Source organism: Drosophila tropicalis, unplaced genomic scaffold, assembly GCF_018151085.1.
Source record: "Drosophila tropicalis isolate 14030-0801.00 unplaced genomic scaffold, ASM1815108v1 contig_593, whole genome shotgun sequence".
Lineage (NCBI taxonomy): Eukaryota > Metazoa > Arthropoda > Insecta > Diptera > Drosophilidae > Drosophila > Drosophila tropicalis.
The window spans coordinates 1,106,939-1,124,452 of NW_027173070.1; the positions used below are offsets into that span (position 1 = coordinate 1,106,939).

At 37.0% G+C, this 17,514-nt stretch overlaps 3 protein-coding genes across 5 annotated transcripts; 1 reads left to right on the forward strand and 2 right to left on the reverse strand.

The window, feature by feature from the left end:
- Positions 1 to 384: 384 nt before the first annotated feature.
- On the reverse strand, positions 385 to 9,030 carry Vha16-1 (Vacuolar H[+] ATPase 16kD subunit 1). 2 transcript variants are annotated; one of them, XM_068291164.1, is made up of 4 exons: positions 8,863 to 9,030; positions 8,214 to 8,329; positions 3,075 to 3,264; positions 385 to 3,002 (listed from the first exon to the last, which is right to left on the reverse strand). In XM_068291164.1, exons 2-4 carry the CDS (start codon positions 8,296 to 8,298, stop codon positions 2,798 to 2,800), a joined length of 480 nt encoding a protein of 159 aa, XP_068147265.1. In that variant the 5' UTR covers positions 8,299 to 8,329; positions 8,863 to 9,030; the 3' UTR covers positions 385 to 2,797. The 2 variants fall into 2 exon arrangements, with proteins under 2 accessions (XP_068147265.1, XP_068147266.1); XM_068291165.1 differs by lacking the exon at positions 8,863 to 9,030 and having other exon boundaries at positions 8,214 to 8,605.
- Positions 9,031 to 9,484: 454 nt separating this feature from the next.
- Dolk (Dolichol kinase) lies at positions 9,485 to 11,733 on the forward strand. Its single transcript, XM_068291163.1, has 2 exons — positions 9,485 to 9,974; positions 10,045 to 11,733. Exons 1-2 carry the CDS (start codon positions 9,856 to 9,858, stop codon positions 11,414 to 11,416), a joined length of 1,491 nt encoding a protein of 496 aa, XP_068147264.1. The 5' UTR covers positions 9,485 to 9,855; the 3' UTR covers positions 11,417 to 11,733.
- Positions 11,716 to 17,103, reverse strand: LOC137577640 (scavenger receptor class B member 1). 2 transcript variants are annotated; one of them, XM_068291162.1, is made up of 7 exons: positions 15,811 to 17,103; positions 13,869 to 14,140; positions 13,687 to 13,778; positions 13,393 to 13,620; positions 13,064 to 13,336; positions 12,410 to 13,001; positions 11,716 to 12,352 (listed from the first exon to the last, which is right to left on the reverse strand). In XM_068291162.1, exons 2-7 carry the CDS (start codon positions 14,134 to 14,136, stop codon positions 11,973 to 11,975), a joined length of 1,833 nt encoding a protein of 610 aa, XP_068147263.1. In that variant the 5' UTR covers positions 14,137 to 14,140; positions 15,811 to 17,103; the 3' UTR covers positions 11,716 to 11,972. The 2 variants fall into 2 exon arrangements, with proteins under 2 accessions (XP_068147263.1, XP_068147262.1); XM_068291161.1 differs by lacking the exon at positions 15,811 to 17,103 and adding an exon at positions 14,322 to 14,433.
- Positions 17,104 to 17,514: the final 411 nt, after the last annotated feature.

Here is a 17,514-nt window from a genome sequence, read left to right on the forward strand (position 1 = left end):
GAAAAGACAAAAAAAAAAATATATATAGACAGAAAAAAATATTACAAAACATGCCGTGTCTTTTATTTTTGCAGCAAGAAGCATTAAAGAACACATTCAATCGATCTCAGCTCTCTTCAGTAAATCTTTTAAAGGCGCTAACTATTTGTCCTTTCTTATCCGTATCGACTGTCATCACCAAATCCTAAAAAGTCCTCTCGATGGTTAAGAAAAAGGACCCTTGCGATGAATTACAATTCATGCATGCTTAGATGACCCCTTTTGTGAGGTCAATCTGCGGCGATTATCAAGGACTGCCATGTCCCTTCGTTCTGCAACAGGATTTGATTCGGCTTCTCATCTAAAATTACTTTAAGCCCAATTTTCCCTTAATTAATGCAAACGTTTTCTTTTTTTTGGAAATTAGAAATTACAATTTATTTCATACAATGTCTGATGTTGATTTCGCTTGTTGCATGTTGTTTGATGTTGTTTCGAATACACAGTTACAGTTTGTTGTTTTCTTAACCTTTTGCTCGATTGTATGGATTGATTATGGATGGTGTTTTGTGTTCAGATGTTGTTGGAAACGCAAAGTCCACAAATAACAATAAAAATTTGAAATAAAACAAATTATTTCTCACATTAAAATGTATACAATTAACAATTATAACGGGTGAAGAACAATGTCTAACTCTCCTCCCAAACGCTTGGAGTAGTGAGTAGTCGCCGCAGATGATACACTGCTAAAAAGTGAACGCAACACTGGCGCTGCAACTTTAGCAATGAAACAATGCCGACGACGAGAACACACAAAGCGATGAGAGGATGCTACGTCGATAGGCAAACATATCTTTATATACAACTATATATATAAAATGAATGTGTGGGTTTGTGTATGAGCGCCTTCTACAACATGTTCCTTGTTCTGTTTCTCTTGTCTTTTTTGTGCATGTGTTTTTCTTGTCGATTGATTGATTGTTGAGAAAAATGCGCAAACAACACAGCTGGAACAACAGTAGACATCAATTCAATTCGAGCCGCATTCGTCGGCCATAAACAGGTTGAAGACCTCCGCATTCTCAGCATCGTGAACACATCGGCCGCCAAGGGTTAAGGCTTAGGAAGGCAGGCTACAAGTTGGAAATGTGAATCGATTGTTGTTGTCATTGTTGTTTGCTGGTTTGTTGTGCTTATTATTCTAATACAAATTGTTGTTGTTATTTGGATACAAATCGATTTTTAGGTTGTTCGCTTAATATAACTTCTAATTTGATGGGATTTTACAATTTTTTTGTTGGTTTTTTCTCGATTTTTTATATGGGGTAGTAGTAGTAGTTTTTGTTGTTGTTGTTGGTTGGTTGGTATGAGTTTCTTGCACGACTTTTCTTTTTGTGTTGTTGTTTCATTATAATTTTGCTACTACATTTTTTTCATAATTAATATTTTTTATACATAATATATATTTCATACATAATATTATATACCATTTTTACTATACAATAACAGCGGAAAATTGTGTGTTTTATGATGTGAGTGTGTTTTTTGTATTGGTATTTTTAGCGGGTATTTCTTTTTTAACAACTTTTTCATGTTAATATGTATAATTTTGTTTAATGATTCTCATTTTTATATATATTATGTATATCAATACCATAATTGTTTTCTGTTTTTATGTATTTTCTTATCACAAAAAAAATCATAATTATATATATATATAATTTATTATTATTTAAATTTTTAATATATTATTCTTAGAATTGAACAATAATTAAAAATAAACATAGGACTTAGTTACATTTTGTTTGTTTGTATGTGTTTGTGTGTGTGTGTGTGTGTTGGTGTGTTTGTATGATTGCATGTAGTTGTTGTTGTTGCAGTTGTTGGTTGAAGTATTGCCAAGTAATTTTCCTTCTTCGCTGTTAAACAATTCAACTAAACCCGTTTTCATTTCTCGTTGTTTGGCCCGCAACTTTGCTGTAGTGAACTTCCACCCAACGACGCTAGAGGGCGCTGCATGCGTTCAAACAGCTGTTTTTTGGCCAAGTTTTCTTTTCGAAACGAGTTGTGAAAGGGGTTTGGGGGATATTCATTTAATTGTTTAACAATTTTGTTCGCAGTTGTTGTTGTTTTTGGCCCATTTTCGCTAAATTTGTTTGTTTTTTTTTTTTTTTACAAAGTTTTCTTTCGACAATTGATTTCTTTACAGTTGTTTTTTTTTTGTTGGTTTTTTTTTTTGTTTTGTTTTGTTTAACGAATTTTACATATACACTAAACATTATTTAATAATAATAATGGAAAAAACAAATAACAAAGAGCACACAAAAATTGTGGAGCGCAAAAAAATAATAAAAGTAAAAAGAGAAAAAGATTTGATAAAAATGGTATTATTACAACTTTATGAACTTAACTGCAAAAATTGTTTAAATCTTTTAAGATAGATTTGTTTTGTTGTTGTTATTGTGTTTCCTTGCTGTTGTTGATATTTTTCATGTTTTGAACGGAAAACTAATGATAAACTAAACTTAACCAGAGGCGCACCAGCAATTGAAGGATAATAATAATTAGTTGTTTTTGCTATTAAATCTGATGTTTGCTATATACACAATCGCTGCTGCCAGAGTTGCCACCGCGCATGCGCATTTACTCCTTGTCTTGCGGTGGTTCTTACTTGCGCGTTTGCTTTATTATTGTTGTTGTTGTTGCCGATGTTATTGGCTTGCTGCTTATATTTGATTGCTGGGCATGTTGTTGTTGTTTGTATATTTCTGGTTGTTTTTGTGTGTTTGTTGTCTTGATTTGTTGTTGGTTGATTGATTTATTTCGTGTACAGATAAATGGCCACAATCAAACCGTATAGACCCAACACTTCAGCGAAAATGAGAATCAGAATCATACCGACAAACAGTCTTGGCTGCTGTGCTGTACCACGCACACCGGCATCACCAACGATACCGATCGCAAAACCGGCTGCCAGGCCAGAGAAGCCCACCGCCAAACCGGCACCCAAATGAATGAAACCCCTAAAGAAAATGATGGAGTCACAATTAGAATTCCTCTGAAATGAAATTTGATATTGAGCTGCAAGTACTTACTTGTATAGGGTATACTTTGAGGGCTCTTCCAGCGCACCGGCAATCAGCACGGCCACGACCAGACCGTAAATGGCAATGATACCCGCCATGACCACAGGAATGATGGATTTCATGATCAGTTCAGGACGCATCACTGACATGGCAGCAATACCAGTACCAGACTTGGCAGTGCCATAAGCGGCGCCCAAAGCTATAAATAGGGGAAGAAAAATATGTCGAAATTTAGCTCATTAGTTAAGATTCCAAAAGAGATTAAGATCATATAAAAAAAAAAAATCGAACATTTGTTGACTAATACACACAAAACCTCGGTTAAGTGTCTCCTAATACATTTTTGCTTAATATGTACGTTTAATATATTATGTGCAAAAGGTAATAACAAAGTATAACAAACTATTTAGTGTATCAAAAGAAGAGGAAATGCTCTTCTACTCTCTTCTGGAGGATTGAGTTACGCAATTAACCTTTACCTCCTACTCATTAGGTAACCAACATTCCTATTCTCTCTCTCTCTATTGCCATTTAGTCTCTTTTCACATTCCATAAACTTTGCGAATTACCCATCGATAATATAATTAACCCACCATCATTATAATTATAAACCTGATTGCCCAGCTAATGCCAATGAAAATGAAAACAGCAACCAACAAAAAGGTTCATCGCAAATTCTCGAAATAAAGAATAAAAAATTATAACGAGAGAAAGAAAAAATTAACGTCACATTTAGCAGTCACATGATCGCTGCTTTAACTGACTGATATTTTTTTTCCACTCCAACAAGCGCAACGAATATAATAAATCGCTTAGCTAAAACTCAACTTTCGACTCGATTTGACTCGATTCTCATGAGAGAAAGAGTAAATGCGCTCTCCTCATCCATTATGATGATGTCAAGTAAAAATGGAAAAAAAAACGTTAACAATTTTGATAAGGCCAAAAGCAAAGCACTCACTCACAACACACACACACTTACAAGAGAGTAGCATGAATTGGTGTCAATTTAACAGGTGAATTAAGGGGGGAACTCGGGTGGTTGCTTGGCAAGGGCGAGGGGTGGGAGTTCTATGTGTGTATACAGCCAAATTTATATTAATTGAAATACAAAATAACAAAAACCAGTTTCAAATGACGGTCAATGGTGTCTGTGTGTGTGTGTTTGCTAATAAATTCGAATCGAATTCAATGAGAGCGCCTAAAGCCGAGCTCTGACTTTAACTCAAATGTACAGTTGGTCATGTGATTTATTGTTAATTTTAAAGGAATTCTTTCATTTCATAACTTTTCATTTGAGAGTTTTGATGGGAGAACAGAAAATGGCAGAAGAGAAGAGCCTTGAAGCACCTTTAACATCTGTTTCGATTTTATTTTTATATCTCTAGTACGTCACAAAATAAAATAGCGCCAAAAAAAAAACTTAAACCGGAATGTACTCGATTCTCTTTGTATATAAATGAAGAAATATATGCCCTATCAATATACAAAATACACACACACACACTCATACACACAATTGCCGACGCACGCAAAAAATTGAAATGGTCATCACATAGTCTCTCCTCCGTATAGACGGGCGAGCGGCGGGCAGGCGGTTAAAAGGGGCGGAGGGTTTGGGGGACCTCCACACACAACACAAAACCATAGTGAGATATATAAATAAAAGCATGCGTGTGCGGCGGCCCCCTAACAACAAACAAATAACACAAGTTCGACGACGAGAGAGAAGAGAGAGGGATGAATGGAACCCCCTATGACCCGCATTACATTCAATTGCAATTAACAAGAGAATAATAATACTCTCATTGCCATACAATTTTCGATTTTATTAATTGATGGAAATTTTTCAGTTGTTAGTGATAACTTTTCTAGCATGCTTATGTAGAAGCGAAATTTCTAAGAAAATGATCCAAGTCTTTGGTGGTTTTATTGTTGTTAGTTATTCCTTAAATGTAGGCAAAATAGTATATCTTAAATTGTTCCGTCAGCGAACATGAATGAACTATATACAGTAAAGCCTTTGAAATTTTAACCTATCTGTTCATTTTTTAAAAATTCTTAAAATGTTTTTATGAAACCGTAGTATCCATTGTCCTTTATATCATTTGCTAAACCAATTGTGCATAAATTTAAACCTTTCAACAGGATGTTTTTATCTTCTGAGCTTTTACTGTAAAAAGATTTCAGCTTCCAAACGCAAAGGGGGCGAAGTTTATTTTAATTCTAGATTGAGAAATGGAGCCTAGTACATTCGTCATACTGATAAAAATATTCTGTGTATTGTAAGGAGGGGCAACGTTTTAATCTTCTCATTGCATTTTCAGTAATAACTTAATGTATGCTATTTTGACTTTCAAATATTAACAAAATTGCAATAACAATCTTTGCCTAATATTTTAGCCATTGACTGTAATGTGTGTCGTGCGTGTGCAAGTGTGTACACACTCACTCATTCACCCGCCACGCTCACTCACTCACTCACACTCATTCAAAGTGACATTGAGGGGAAACAGCAGCAGCAGCAGCAATAGCAACAACAATAAAGCCGCCGCTTCAGAAGCTGCATTTAAATTAACTAATAATAAAGTTTTTTTGTTTGCAAATACATGTATATAAGTATGTTTTCTTTATATGGCATTGGCTTGTTGTTGGTGTTGTTGTTGGCTATTTGTTTTAACTGAATTTTTAAAATTATCACAAAGCCACAGACGGACGCGCGTCTGGCCAGACATAAGCGTGGGTGGGCTGCAGAACAATACGTAGAAATAATAGAAAGCACAAGAGAACCAACACAAAAGGAAAAGAAAGGCTAAGCACATTTTTGAAATATAATTATAAAAATGAGAAAGAGCAAACAAAAAAAAAAAAAAAAAATACAAAATGAGCAGCAAAATCAACTGACAAAAAAATGAATAATAAATATATAAAATATATATGTATGTATGTATATACACAACACAAACAACAAATTAAAGGCGTCACAGTTGAGTGCAGAAGAGAATGAGCAAGAGCAATAAAGAGAGGCCGGCGGTCGAGCGAGCGAGATAGTTAGCCACGTAAAAGTCAAATAGTCGCCAATGTATAGGATACTAGAGAAGGGAGTGGGAGGATGTGAAAGGCATGCAACAACATGAAAAGAACAAATAATTTTCTTGTACAAAAATAACAACTGCAGGTGGCTGTCCTCTCCCTCATCTTCAACTCGGATAAGATAAGATTATACAATTTCCTTTAAGAGCTTACAACCAACCTATTTCGCATTTACAGGGTCAACTAGGAGGGGCGGGAACTGAAAACCTTGTCACGTGTTAGACAATTTAATTGTAGTAGTAATAAAAAAAAAAAAAAACCCTATCTATGGCGTCAGCATATTCAATTTTTATGTAATTTTTTTTTCGCCTACTACTCTTTTTCCTCTGTATATCTACTACTATTTTTTTTTTTTGTGAGAGTTACTGCGTTTGCGCAAGGAAGAGGAGAGTGAGTAGTCTCTATCCATCTATCTGTGTGTATGTGCGTACGTATGTCATTGTGTGGGTGTCATTATGAGTATGTTACATTGTGTGAAGGATTTCCATGCGATAGAGTAAGAGAAAGGAGAGGAGTAGGAGGATGTTCAACTGATAAAAACCCAAAGACAAAAGCACCAACGCCCCAGGAAAAAAAAAAAGATAATGACTCAGCCCCCAGTTTAACGATAACTGCAACTCTCGCTCACATACTCATGTGATCGTGCCTTTTGTGTGTGTGTGTCTGTGCGACAGAGAAGCTTGTATGGTGCTTCAAGCTAAGCGTTGCCAGATTCCACATGAAATTGATTTATGCTATTGACAGACTTTCATTACATAAGGCAAGGCAGCTACATAGCTGACAAACTTAGTTGGTTGCCAAGTCATACTATCATTTCAAATGTGACGTTAATAAGCCAAGCAAACATAGAGAGATCACAAGACCAGTTAGAAGATTATGGGAAAACTAATTGTTAGCTGAATTAGTGTTTGTGTCTGTGTGAATGAACATGAAAAGACCTTCCTTAGACCCCTTTGCTCTTTCCTCCCTCCTATTGCAAGCGCGTGCTAAATATGAGTTTCTTTTCATAATATATCTTATCTTATCACTCAAGTCAAGCAGCAATTGGTAAATAAGTCACATTGTTATCATTGTATCAAGACTGATAAGATTTGAAGAAAATAAAAAATAAACAGCATGATGGTAGCCCCTTTACAAAAGGCATGTGATATGCGGGTCGGATTTTCGGCGGGGGAAGTCGATTGATCGCGGCTGGCATGTGATTACCTGTTCTGATAGGAAATCAATCTTTGAATTATGAATCAAATACAATGGCTTTAAAAAGTAAATATTTATCAGCTGACTGAAGGAAATGGATTACAAATATTACAACATACATTTTTAATTATCACATGCCGGAATTGCTATATTCACGTGCTAACTGCATTTGCCTACAATTCCGCAACTTTTACACATTTTCGCCCCCACCAAATTTTATTAGCAACAATTATTTATGGTGCACTTGGCGGCACTTGTTAAAATTCTAACCAACAAACTCAGTTTCCCTGCAATATGGCAACCTCAAAGTTGTCGGTCTTGTGACTCCACCAAAAAAAAAAAAAACCGTAACTTTTTCTCACCTACACAGTCACAAGCACACACATACACACTCATATACATATATGTATACAAATCCAATGCCAAATGCCACAGCGCGCAACTCTCTCGCTCGGCCACGTTCTCGCATTTTACTCATTTGTATATGTATGCATGAGTGTGTATATGAGTAATTTTTCTTGTAAAATAATAAATTTTCTACGAATAAAACATTGTTCAACTATGCCAATTTTATTTTCCTTTTCAAAATATTTTGTGTATATTCAATTCTTTTACTAACTTGGCTCACATTAAAACATGTTAAGTGACAGGTTTTTTTTCTGCTTGTCACGCGCATACGAGTATGTGTGTGAGAGAGAGACCTTTGAGCATGTATTGAATTTTTTATTTTTTTTGGCTAGTGCTTCTTCTTCTACCTTTTACGCCACACAAAATGTTCGATTTTTTCTTTTTTCATCTTTTTGCCAAAGGCAATATAAAGTAGAATGGCGCCTTATCATATGGAATTTAAAAACTTACCCGAAAAGATAATAGCGGACGCTGCTCCCATAACACCGAAGAAGGGGCCGTAGATTGGGTTGTCGCTGCTCACTTCCGAAGACATTTTGCTTTTGTTTTGTTTGTTTTTGGAGGGGCTACAAATGAAAATCGAAATTTGAATTCGTTTCGTTGATTTGCACTTTTGAGGATTGTTTTCTCTTATTTCGGCGTTTTTAGCACGGTTTCTTTTTTTGTTCGCTTCTTGCTTTGTATGTGGTGGTATGTATGTACAGGTTAAAACAAAGTATTTTTATTATATATATATACACTATATATATTATGTATATGTGTGTAGATATATATGTATGCGTGTAAAAAGTCTGCTTTCTTGCGAACCACAAAAAAACAATGCTGCTGCGACGACGAACGAATTAAGAATGAGCGGAAGAGAAAAGAGCAAAAAACAGTGTTGCCATCTGCGCTTTTTTCCGCTAGATCTAGCCTTTTGTAGCACAGTTCCAAAAACAGGTACCACAGTTCTTTTTTTTTTTTTTCTCTTACAGTGGAGTCAATAAATTGCCTACGTGTATTCGTGTATTGCATTTGTCGCAGCAGCAATGTTGTAAGACCTCGCACTCATGTGACTGGGGAGTTTTTCATTTTTCATTTTCGGTATCTCGGCACTCACGTGATTAGAAATTTAATTTAAAGCAATTTGCTCTGTGGGCTGGCCTTCTTTTCGGGTATTTCTACTGGCGCTGCTGCTGCTGCTGTGGCGACTTAAAAGCACGCTTCGCTTGCGGGTGGGTAATACGGCACTGAACTTACCAACTTTTTTTGCTTCGCTTTTATAAACTTTTGTCACGAGGACAGCCGATAAACTTGGGGGGTTGGAGAAAACTTCGATGTTTAGCAGCGATACCAAATTGGCGCTTTTTTCTCAAATCTAGCTATATTCATGTTCGATTGCGGGGAAATTTAAACAACATGTGGAGCAAGTGCCCCATCAAGGCATTAGAATTCTTTTCTGCTTTTTATAAGAGACATACAAAGATTTTTACGACTTTCATACAGAGTATCCCATGACTGGAATCACCCAGTAAAAAGCCATCAGTAAAAAGCCAGATCTCCCGCTGTGTTCCCTATTCCAGTCAGATTTAATGGGAAAAAGGCCAATGTGGCAACACAGCTGCATACCTAGGGAATTTCTCTCTGAAACTAACCGATAACCAAGTCACGGCTGCTTCGGCTGGGTGCTCAACAATACGCTTGTATATGGTCAAAATTTGTGACAGCAGGTTGATTGTATGTGCGAAACATGGGACGTCTTTAATCTTAAGGATCTCTCTTTTTCATAGATGCATCATTATCGGATACCATCTCCACAATCTGGTTCATTGAAGTACACTCATTGCATCGATAAATGATATATTTTTGCCATCTGGCCACTCTTTATTACTCCTTCGAATTGTTGTTGTTGTTGTTGCATTTGAGTCGAGGCGAAGTGTTTGCACTGAGAAATAAAGCTAAATAATATATTTATATACGGCATATATATATTTATATCGCATATTTTTCCATATACGGCTTGCTGTGGCAAGCCCATGAGCAATTTAACAAGTAAGACAAGCTCCACATAGTAAGGCCATCTGCCTTACTACCGGAGCAAGACAAGAGCGAAATGGCCTCCACCTCCAGCAGCAACTCCAACTCCGACGAGGATGAGGGCATTGAACGGGAAACACGACATACGCGGCGGATTGGGCGCTTCAACAAGCGGTCACAGGCAATAATGCCCAGGTAAGTGGATTTGTAGTTTTTTCTGACTCAGAATACAAAGTTCATGTCTTATCTTTGGTTTCTTTGACAGACTTTCTGCTTCAACAGGCGGCTGGTTGTGTGTCCTATTGCCCCTCGCCCTGGCATCACGTTATCTCCACACCACCCCGTCCGCTTGTGTCGATTTGGATCATTTGCACCAAATGCTAACTGTGGCTGCAGTCGGAATGTGCGTGGAGACAGTTTGCTTCTTCGTCTACATGTTTGTTGACACTGGCATATTAACAAAATGTGTCATAAGTTTGCTGCCAGGGGCAATAACCAGCATCTTCTACACCCTGTTCCTTCAGACGTCGCGCACCTTTGCTGTGGTGGCTGGTTTCCTAATCACAGTGCTCTATCAGCATGCATACATTTGTATACTGCGTGGATTTCCGTATACCTTCAGCTTTGGTGAGGCTGCAATTTTAGTTCAGGGCCTAGCCCTGTTCGTCATTAGTTGCATCTATCGCTTTGGCCAAATGATAAGTCAGAATTGGTTCGTAGCAATCACAGAATTTGAAGAACTCAATGTCATTATGCTGAATGCCTTGATGTGGCTATTGATTTTTTGTGTGCTGATGCGACAGATTCCACCACTGAGACGACCAGGACCCTTCTATGTGCTCATTGGCCTGTTAATGTTGGCTGTCACCTGTATGCCTGTAACCAGTCCTCTGCCCGTACTAAGTTTGCTCAATTTCATCTTTGCCGATACAAAGAGGATTCAAGTAATTATGTTTTACTTTGTGCTAGTTGGTCTTACCTGCCTCACCGTATCATGGCAGCTGGGCAAACAAAATGCGAATACCCGTATACGTAAAATATTTCACTTGCTAATTGTTTTGGTATTTGTGCCAGGCCTTCTTTTCCAGTGTTCACTGCTCTATATGGCAACAGGCATAGCCGTGGCGGCTTTCGTGGTCCTTGAACTGGTGCGTCTGTTGGACATACCACCATTAGCCGTGCCGTTGGCAGCTGCCTTTGAATCTTTTAAAGACGAAAAGGATGGCGGTCAATTGGCTTGGACTCCCATGTGCTTACTTATTGGTTGCTCCCTGCCAATTTGGCTAACACCCTGTCCCTGTGCCGGCGGCGGTGATAATACTCTCGTCCTGCTTTCCGGCATTTTGTCGGTGGGTGTGGGCGACACGGCAGCCAGCTTGGTCGGCTCCAAACTGGGTCGCAACAAATGGCATGGCAAAGGCAACACACGTTCCATTGAAGGTTCTGTGGCATTTGTTTTGTCCATTTTATTGGCCGTTTGGCTAATGCAATTCTTTGGTCTTCTTGCCATGACCCAAGCGAAATGGTTCGCCACTATCTTTGCGGCTCTAAATTCAGCACTTGTTGAGGCATTTACCGATCAAGTGGATAATTTGGTTTTACCCCTAGTCTTTTACATACTCGTTGGCTTGGCCTAAACACAAAAAATCAAAAACAAAACCTTAACAACATACAAACAAAAAATGTGCATATAAATGTTAGTTGTGATGACATCCATTCCTTCAATTTAAGTTTAAGATTAAGATGTAAAGTAAGACATATGAAAATATTCATATCATTATTATTCCTCTCTGTCTATAAGTAGTAGATTAAGAATGTGTTTTAAAAACTATTTTCTATTGATCTATTGATTGAATTTAGAAAGGAAAAACTTTAAAATTGTATAGCTTTTCAAGGCATTAATGCCTTATCTTTGGGTTACTTCATTAAATTTGAATTTATTTTGTATAGAAAATGTCTCTTTTTATTTAACATACTTAACAATTTATTGCACATCACTTTACATTTTATATACAATCATTCTTAAACTAAAGGTAACTGGCGGACTCGTGTCTACATGACTAAGCTACATCTATAAATTGTGGCAAAATTCGAAAAATCTCATATATGTACTAAATATTGATCCCCTATATTTGTTTTTTGTTTGTTTCCCGCCCCTAATTAAATGACTAACTATTAAGCTAAATGGCGGAGCTATGCAGAGGCTTGTCTTTGATGATTAATGGCCAAAGGTACAGGCATATCAATATGTTGGACTTGTACAATCATATTGCCAAATCCACCAACTGGAACACCATTAAGGGCTTCCAATTCCGCTGCAGATTTACTATGCTGCAGATGATGCTGCAGATGCTCTTCTCGACGGCTATTGAAGTAATACACTCCAGCCACAATCAGGCTAAAGGAGGTAACCGATATCAAGAGGGTACCATATTTCAGAGCCAATTGTATGGCATCAAGGCCGAAAGTGCTAAAGTAAATGTCATGCAGGACATCCTCGGAATATTCACCCGATGTTATTTCAATCCACATTAAAGGTAAGATGGTGGAATTTTTCAGACGATTTGCTTTATCTGGAAAGAAATTCGATTAATTTGAGGATCTATGTATTAATTTGATGTTTTACTTACTCTCCAGGAGAGGGGTCTTATCCAGCATAATATTGATCTGAACACGTGATGCTCCACTGATCGGTACACCAAATCTTGGATGAATGTCGGCGTAGGTCTGATGCAATTCAGCATTTGGCTGTATGCCGTCGAAGTCCTTGTACAATATCGGATCTCCCGAGAAGAAATGTGGAAATGAGGGGAATATGGGTGCATCGTTATAACACCGTGTGGCATTTATTACACCGCTGGGCAAACAAATATCAACATTTTTGCAATAACATTCATTCGCCTTATTCTCGCTGGGATGTGAAAACACATCCAGAGGCGTGCGATAACGCAGAACATCAATGTCGTTAAAGATAATCTCCTCTTTCTCGAAATGTAGTGGAACTTTTCGGCATAACACCTGGAGGAAAACATTCACTGTATCCCGATTCTGCAGAAGATTTGGTGAGAACATTGTCGGCTCAGAACCATCAACACGATTACATTCGTCGCCTTCCCAGAAACCTAATTGCGGCATACCATTAAATTGTGTTATAATGCCATATTGATTGATGTCCGATTCGCCAGTATTCAATTGCACCGAATCAACGCTAGTGCCATTTCGCTGAAGAATACGAGGAGTACAATAACAAAGATGTCTTATGTAGAATAGAAAACAAAACTTACACTCATTAGCAAGCCAAAACGTCTTTTGCCCATTCCCAAGGACTTCAACTTAATGATCTTATCTTCATAGCCCCATAGTAATTCGCCGGCTGTCAGTTTCTTAAACAAAGGCTCCTTATATTGCTTGATTATCCATGCCACCGATAAACGTTCAAACATGGGAAAACGTTTCACATGCACCGCAGCCGTTAATAATGGAATATTCGGCACAAGAACCATATGATCTTCACTTATACTAGATTTTTCCGGCAAAAATTTATACGATTTGTGATCCTTTAAAAAGAAATGCTGTTACTCATTACTCTTGGAAGAACAAGTTCAAAACTTACTCGAAAGGTCACTGTATTGTTGTCATTGAAAGAAACTTCATCTTTGACCGTGTGCTCTTGATAAGTCAATGGTCCTAGATCTTCAATTTTGATTTTATCAGCTCTACCGGCTAGATAATCCTCAATATTGGGATAGTGAAAGATGTGAGCTTTCAATAGAGTATCATATTTTGATGGAGGACTAAGCCAGGTTTTCACTGTATCTGAATCTTTAGCCAAAATAAGATTCTGTGTGTGAAATAGTTATAGTTAAGTATAAAGTTCATTTGATTCAGTTGTTATCTTAGTACTTGCCTCAAGCATGGTATTATTATAGAATTCGGTAAACCACATTACAAAAAACCCTGTAACACTTATCACAAACAGCAGAAACATAAAGCCGAGCACTGTAAGAAAGGGGGAGAAAAGAAAATATATGTGTAAATGATCATAAGGTCATATTTTGTATGATTATTCAGTGTGTTTTTCTTACTTACTTATCAGTGTGCCAATATCCTTGGACGTTGGCTCTCGGTTCTGGGCTTGATTACGTAAACCCAAGGCCTCGAAAATCATTTGTAATATGGTTAATTTCAATTCACCACCATTCGCCATGGCATTTCGCTGAGAGTTTAAGGTATTCGATTTGGATTTATTGCTCGAATGATTCTGAAGGACAACATGGTGAAGCTGATTGTGATTATTGGTTACTGTGAGATCCTCTGGATTGGAAGCCATTTCATGACTGGAGCCAACACGTGGCATGGCACTGGAAAACAACAAAATTCCAAGTCAATTATGTAACAAAGTTTAATGAACTTTTCAAAACGTTACACGTGTTCACAAAGGATTGCCTTTAGTAATGTTTCTCTTTATTGCTTATCGCAGTCTATGTACATAAAGTTCATTGACTATATAGAATAAGTTTTAAATTTTTTATTCACTAGTACCTGTTGTGCATCTTTATATTTGAATGTATTTAAATCTATATATGTATATTTAGTTTTTGTGAATTTTCCACTGAATCCAGCTGATCATTAACCATGCGAACGTTTACAGAAGTTAATACTAACTAATCGCGGGTTTTGAAAGATTTCTATAAGCATGCTTACTGAATCTGGAATCAAAGTCTAAATACAGATGTAGAATTCTGCCCATCGGTGTTATCAGCACAATGTGTCTTTCATGTATTTGTACATACATATGTATGTATGTATGTAGAGTACATAGCCCACAATTTATTTATTTATTTTAAATAATAAGTTTCGAGTTCATTCTCATATACGTATATGTATTTATGTATGAATGCGTATGATCTAGTATTGAGATTTGTAGCTAAGGGGGAATTTTTTCATGTACATTTAAATACGTATATTGATTTGCCAAAACGATCGAAACCGGGTCAACGGCTTAATTGATAAGCCAAAGGCATTGAAAAACATTTTCTATATATTTTTTTTTGTTTTTTGCTCTACAAATCATAAAAAAAACATCATAGCACCGGAAATTGTATTTAAGCACACCGAACTTTTTTATATTCTTCACTAAATGGCAATTGTTTTGCACAATACAAGGCTATGGCAGGATAACACTTTCACTTTAAATCACACACTGCTTTACCCCTACAGGTTGACGTAGATTGTATAAAGAAGATAAGGATATCTACTATAATTTGTATTCCTAATTACCCATATTTAGTCCTGTCAATCTTCTGGAACTTCTGGAAAACGAAGTTATACGAAATGTTTTTGAAAAGATAGAAATTCATAGCTTATAGCAAAGATTGACTGGCACTTACAATGAGAGAAGTAAAACTATCCTGTTAGATCGGGATATCAAGTCTCTGTTTCATTCACTATAAATACAATGGTTAATTAACAAACTACACAGTTTAAGCCACCAAGCGAAACGTATCTAACAATCGATTGTATCTATAAACAATCTCAATTAGATAGATCCCACGATTAAAACTCATAGAAATTGTGAACCAAAATTAACTTTATTTTTACATATATCACACATAGCATTGTTGTTTTGTTCTTTCCATAAATGTAAATTTTTAATATTTAACAAAACTGGTTTAAACAAAAAATCTATAGGAATATGTTCTGTTATCCTTTTTTTTGTTAATCGAGTTAACTGCATACTAGGATGTGACGTATAAAGGAAATACATTTAATTAATACAATGAAATACCTTTGCTTCTACAAAATTAAATTTCAATAAAAAAAAAAAACGGTTTAGCTTAATAGAAAAATGTGTACATTTTTTATTTTCTGTGTAAATGCAAATATGGCTGACGGAGCAAAAAATCTGTTTTGATAGTTTCAACAAAAAAGGAAAAAACAAAAAATTGCGACTTAAATTTGAAACTTGATGACAAACAAATTAATAGACGTGTTTTGTTTGTTATTTTTATAATTTATTTATTACACTTACCTTTTCTATTTGTAAAGAATTCACTGGGTTTGTATTTCAGATGATCAATTTTAAAAGAAAAATGTTTCTTTAGACAATTGATGAGTTTTGAAAAGCCATTGACTGATAACTCAATGGAGCAGCAGACACAAACGTGGGAGTGAGTGAGAGCGGCAGAGAGGGAGTGGGAGTGCACTTGAAAAGCCCCAAAAACAAAATCTTATCAGCCACAGCTGTTTAGAAGTAAATGAGAGAGCTAGACAGAGCCAGAGAGAGAGAGGAGCCCGTGGCTCAGTTGAACCAAAATGGGAATGAAACGCTCAAGCACCCCCGCACTCACGCACACACACTGACACAGACACAGACACGTTGGCACACGTATACTTCGGATATACAGTTGGATACGCTCTCGCGCTGCACTTTGAATGACTGCCAAACATTTGGCGTCTTAATTAACAAAACAAAATTTTGGGGCTCTTTTTGTGGTTATTTTGTATAGAGAGTGTGACTGAGAAAGAGAGAGATCTTAATTTGTTGCTGCTGCTGCTGCTGTTCCTGATTATTATTGTATCTTTTTTATGCTGCGACACACTTGCATCTGACTGATGATTTTTGTAGTGAATGTATCTCTCTCTCTACTGCTCCCGTTCTTGGTTCCAGTCGTGTTGTGGTTCTTTGTTCGCCTTGCTTCTTTGTTTTGTTGCCTCCTATCCCAACGATCGTTGTTGTTTCTGTTTTGATTGCGGAGCTGGTTTCGCTGTGTCTCTTTCTATTTCCACGTCTCAGTCTTTTGCCCCCCTCTGAGTTACACTGTCTCCTTCTCACAATGCACTTATTATTCCGTCTTGGCCATAAAGTTATTTTAGTTCTAGGCTTGAAGTAACTAGGTATTCTTTTTGTTGCTGCTACTTGTTCTCTTTTTTGTGGCAATTTCTTATTTATTTACGGATTGTGATTAGTATTAGCCCGGGCCAAGGTAGATTACGGCAAAAGCTTTATCTCTTTTATAGATTTGTATATAAACGCGGAATTGCAGAGCCAACCCACATATGGTTTATGATAAGATTTCGATTATTATTTTCTTTTTTTTGTAATATTTCACTCTCATTTTTCTATATATTTTATTGGTCACTTTTGATCCACTTCCAGTTGCGTACGCATTGACTTTACTGGCCACCAAACAAGTTGTTACTGCGCCGCACACAACAACGACGGCCACACGACCAAAAACAAAAATAAAAGCCAACAGCACACAACAAGCTACTGATAAGACGATTTCTATATGTACAGCTCTATAGCCTTTGCCTAGCTGTCTTTCCGTGTCCGCCGTGGGCACAACACAAAGTGCAAAAATGTAATCACTAAATGAGAAGAATGCCGGAGGATCGGGACCGAGGGCGGGGGGTCCATATATAAAAACAAAGGAACAAAGCTTGCTTTCTTCTGCTTCTCCCGTTGGAGCTCTCTTTTGGAATACTTTCGATGTAGCATCCCCAATCATTTCTATCGTCAACAAAGTTGTTGCTGCTGCTTCTGCGGCTGCTCCTCCGCCTCCTCCTCCTATGGCTTCTGCTGGGACGGCGGCGACGTTTAAGCAATCTGCTCGCAGTTTGTTTCATTATTATCGTATTAGTATTATTGTTGTGATGGAAGAACAACAACACAAAACTTGCTTCACTCCGTCACAATTTTCTCTCAATCAAAGTTGCCAAGTGATCTATACAC

Bases quoted from the DNA above. Each gene is read 5' to 3' on its own strand.
- Vha16-1 (XM_068291164.1), bottom strand. From the start codon at position 8,298: ATGTCTTCGGAAGTGAGCAGCGACAACCCAATCTACGGCCCCTTCTTC. The intron at 3,265-8,213 runs GTAAGTTTTTAA...CCCTATTTATAG, and splicing joins GTCCGCTATTATCTTTTCGG to CTTTGGGCGCCGCTTATGGC. The intron at 3,003-3,074 runs GTAAGTACTTGC...CATTTTCTTTAG, and splicing joins TCAAAGTATACCCTATACAA to GGGTTTCATTCATTTGGGTG.
- Dolk (XM_068291163.1), top strand. From the start codon at position 9,856: ATGGCCTCCACCTCCAGCAGCAACTCCAACTCCGACGAGGATGAGGGC. The intron at 9,975-10,044 runs GTAAGTGGATTT...TTTCTTTGACAG, and splicing joins TCACAGGCAATAATGCCCAG to ACTTTCTGCTTCAACAGGCG.
- LOC137577640 (XM_068291161.1), bottom strand. The intron at 13,621-13,686 runs GCAAGTACTAAG...TTTCACACACAG, and splicing joins ATAATAATACCATGCTTGAG to AATCTTATTTTGGCTAAAGA. The intron at 12,353-12,409 runs GTAAGTAAAACA...ATTTCTTTCCAG, and splicing joins TAAGACCCCTCTCCTGGAGA to ATAAAGCAAATCGTCTGAAA.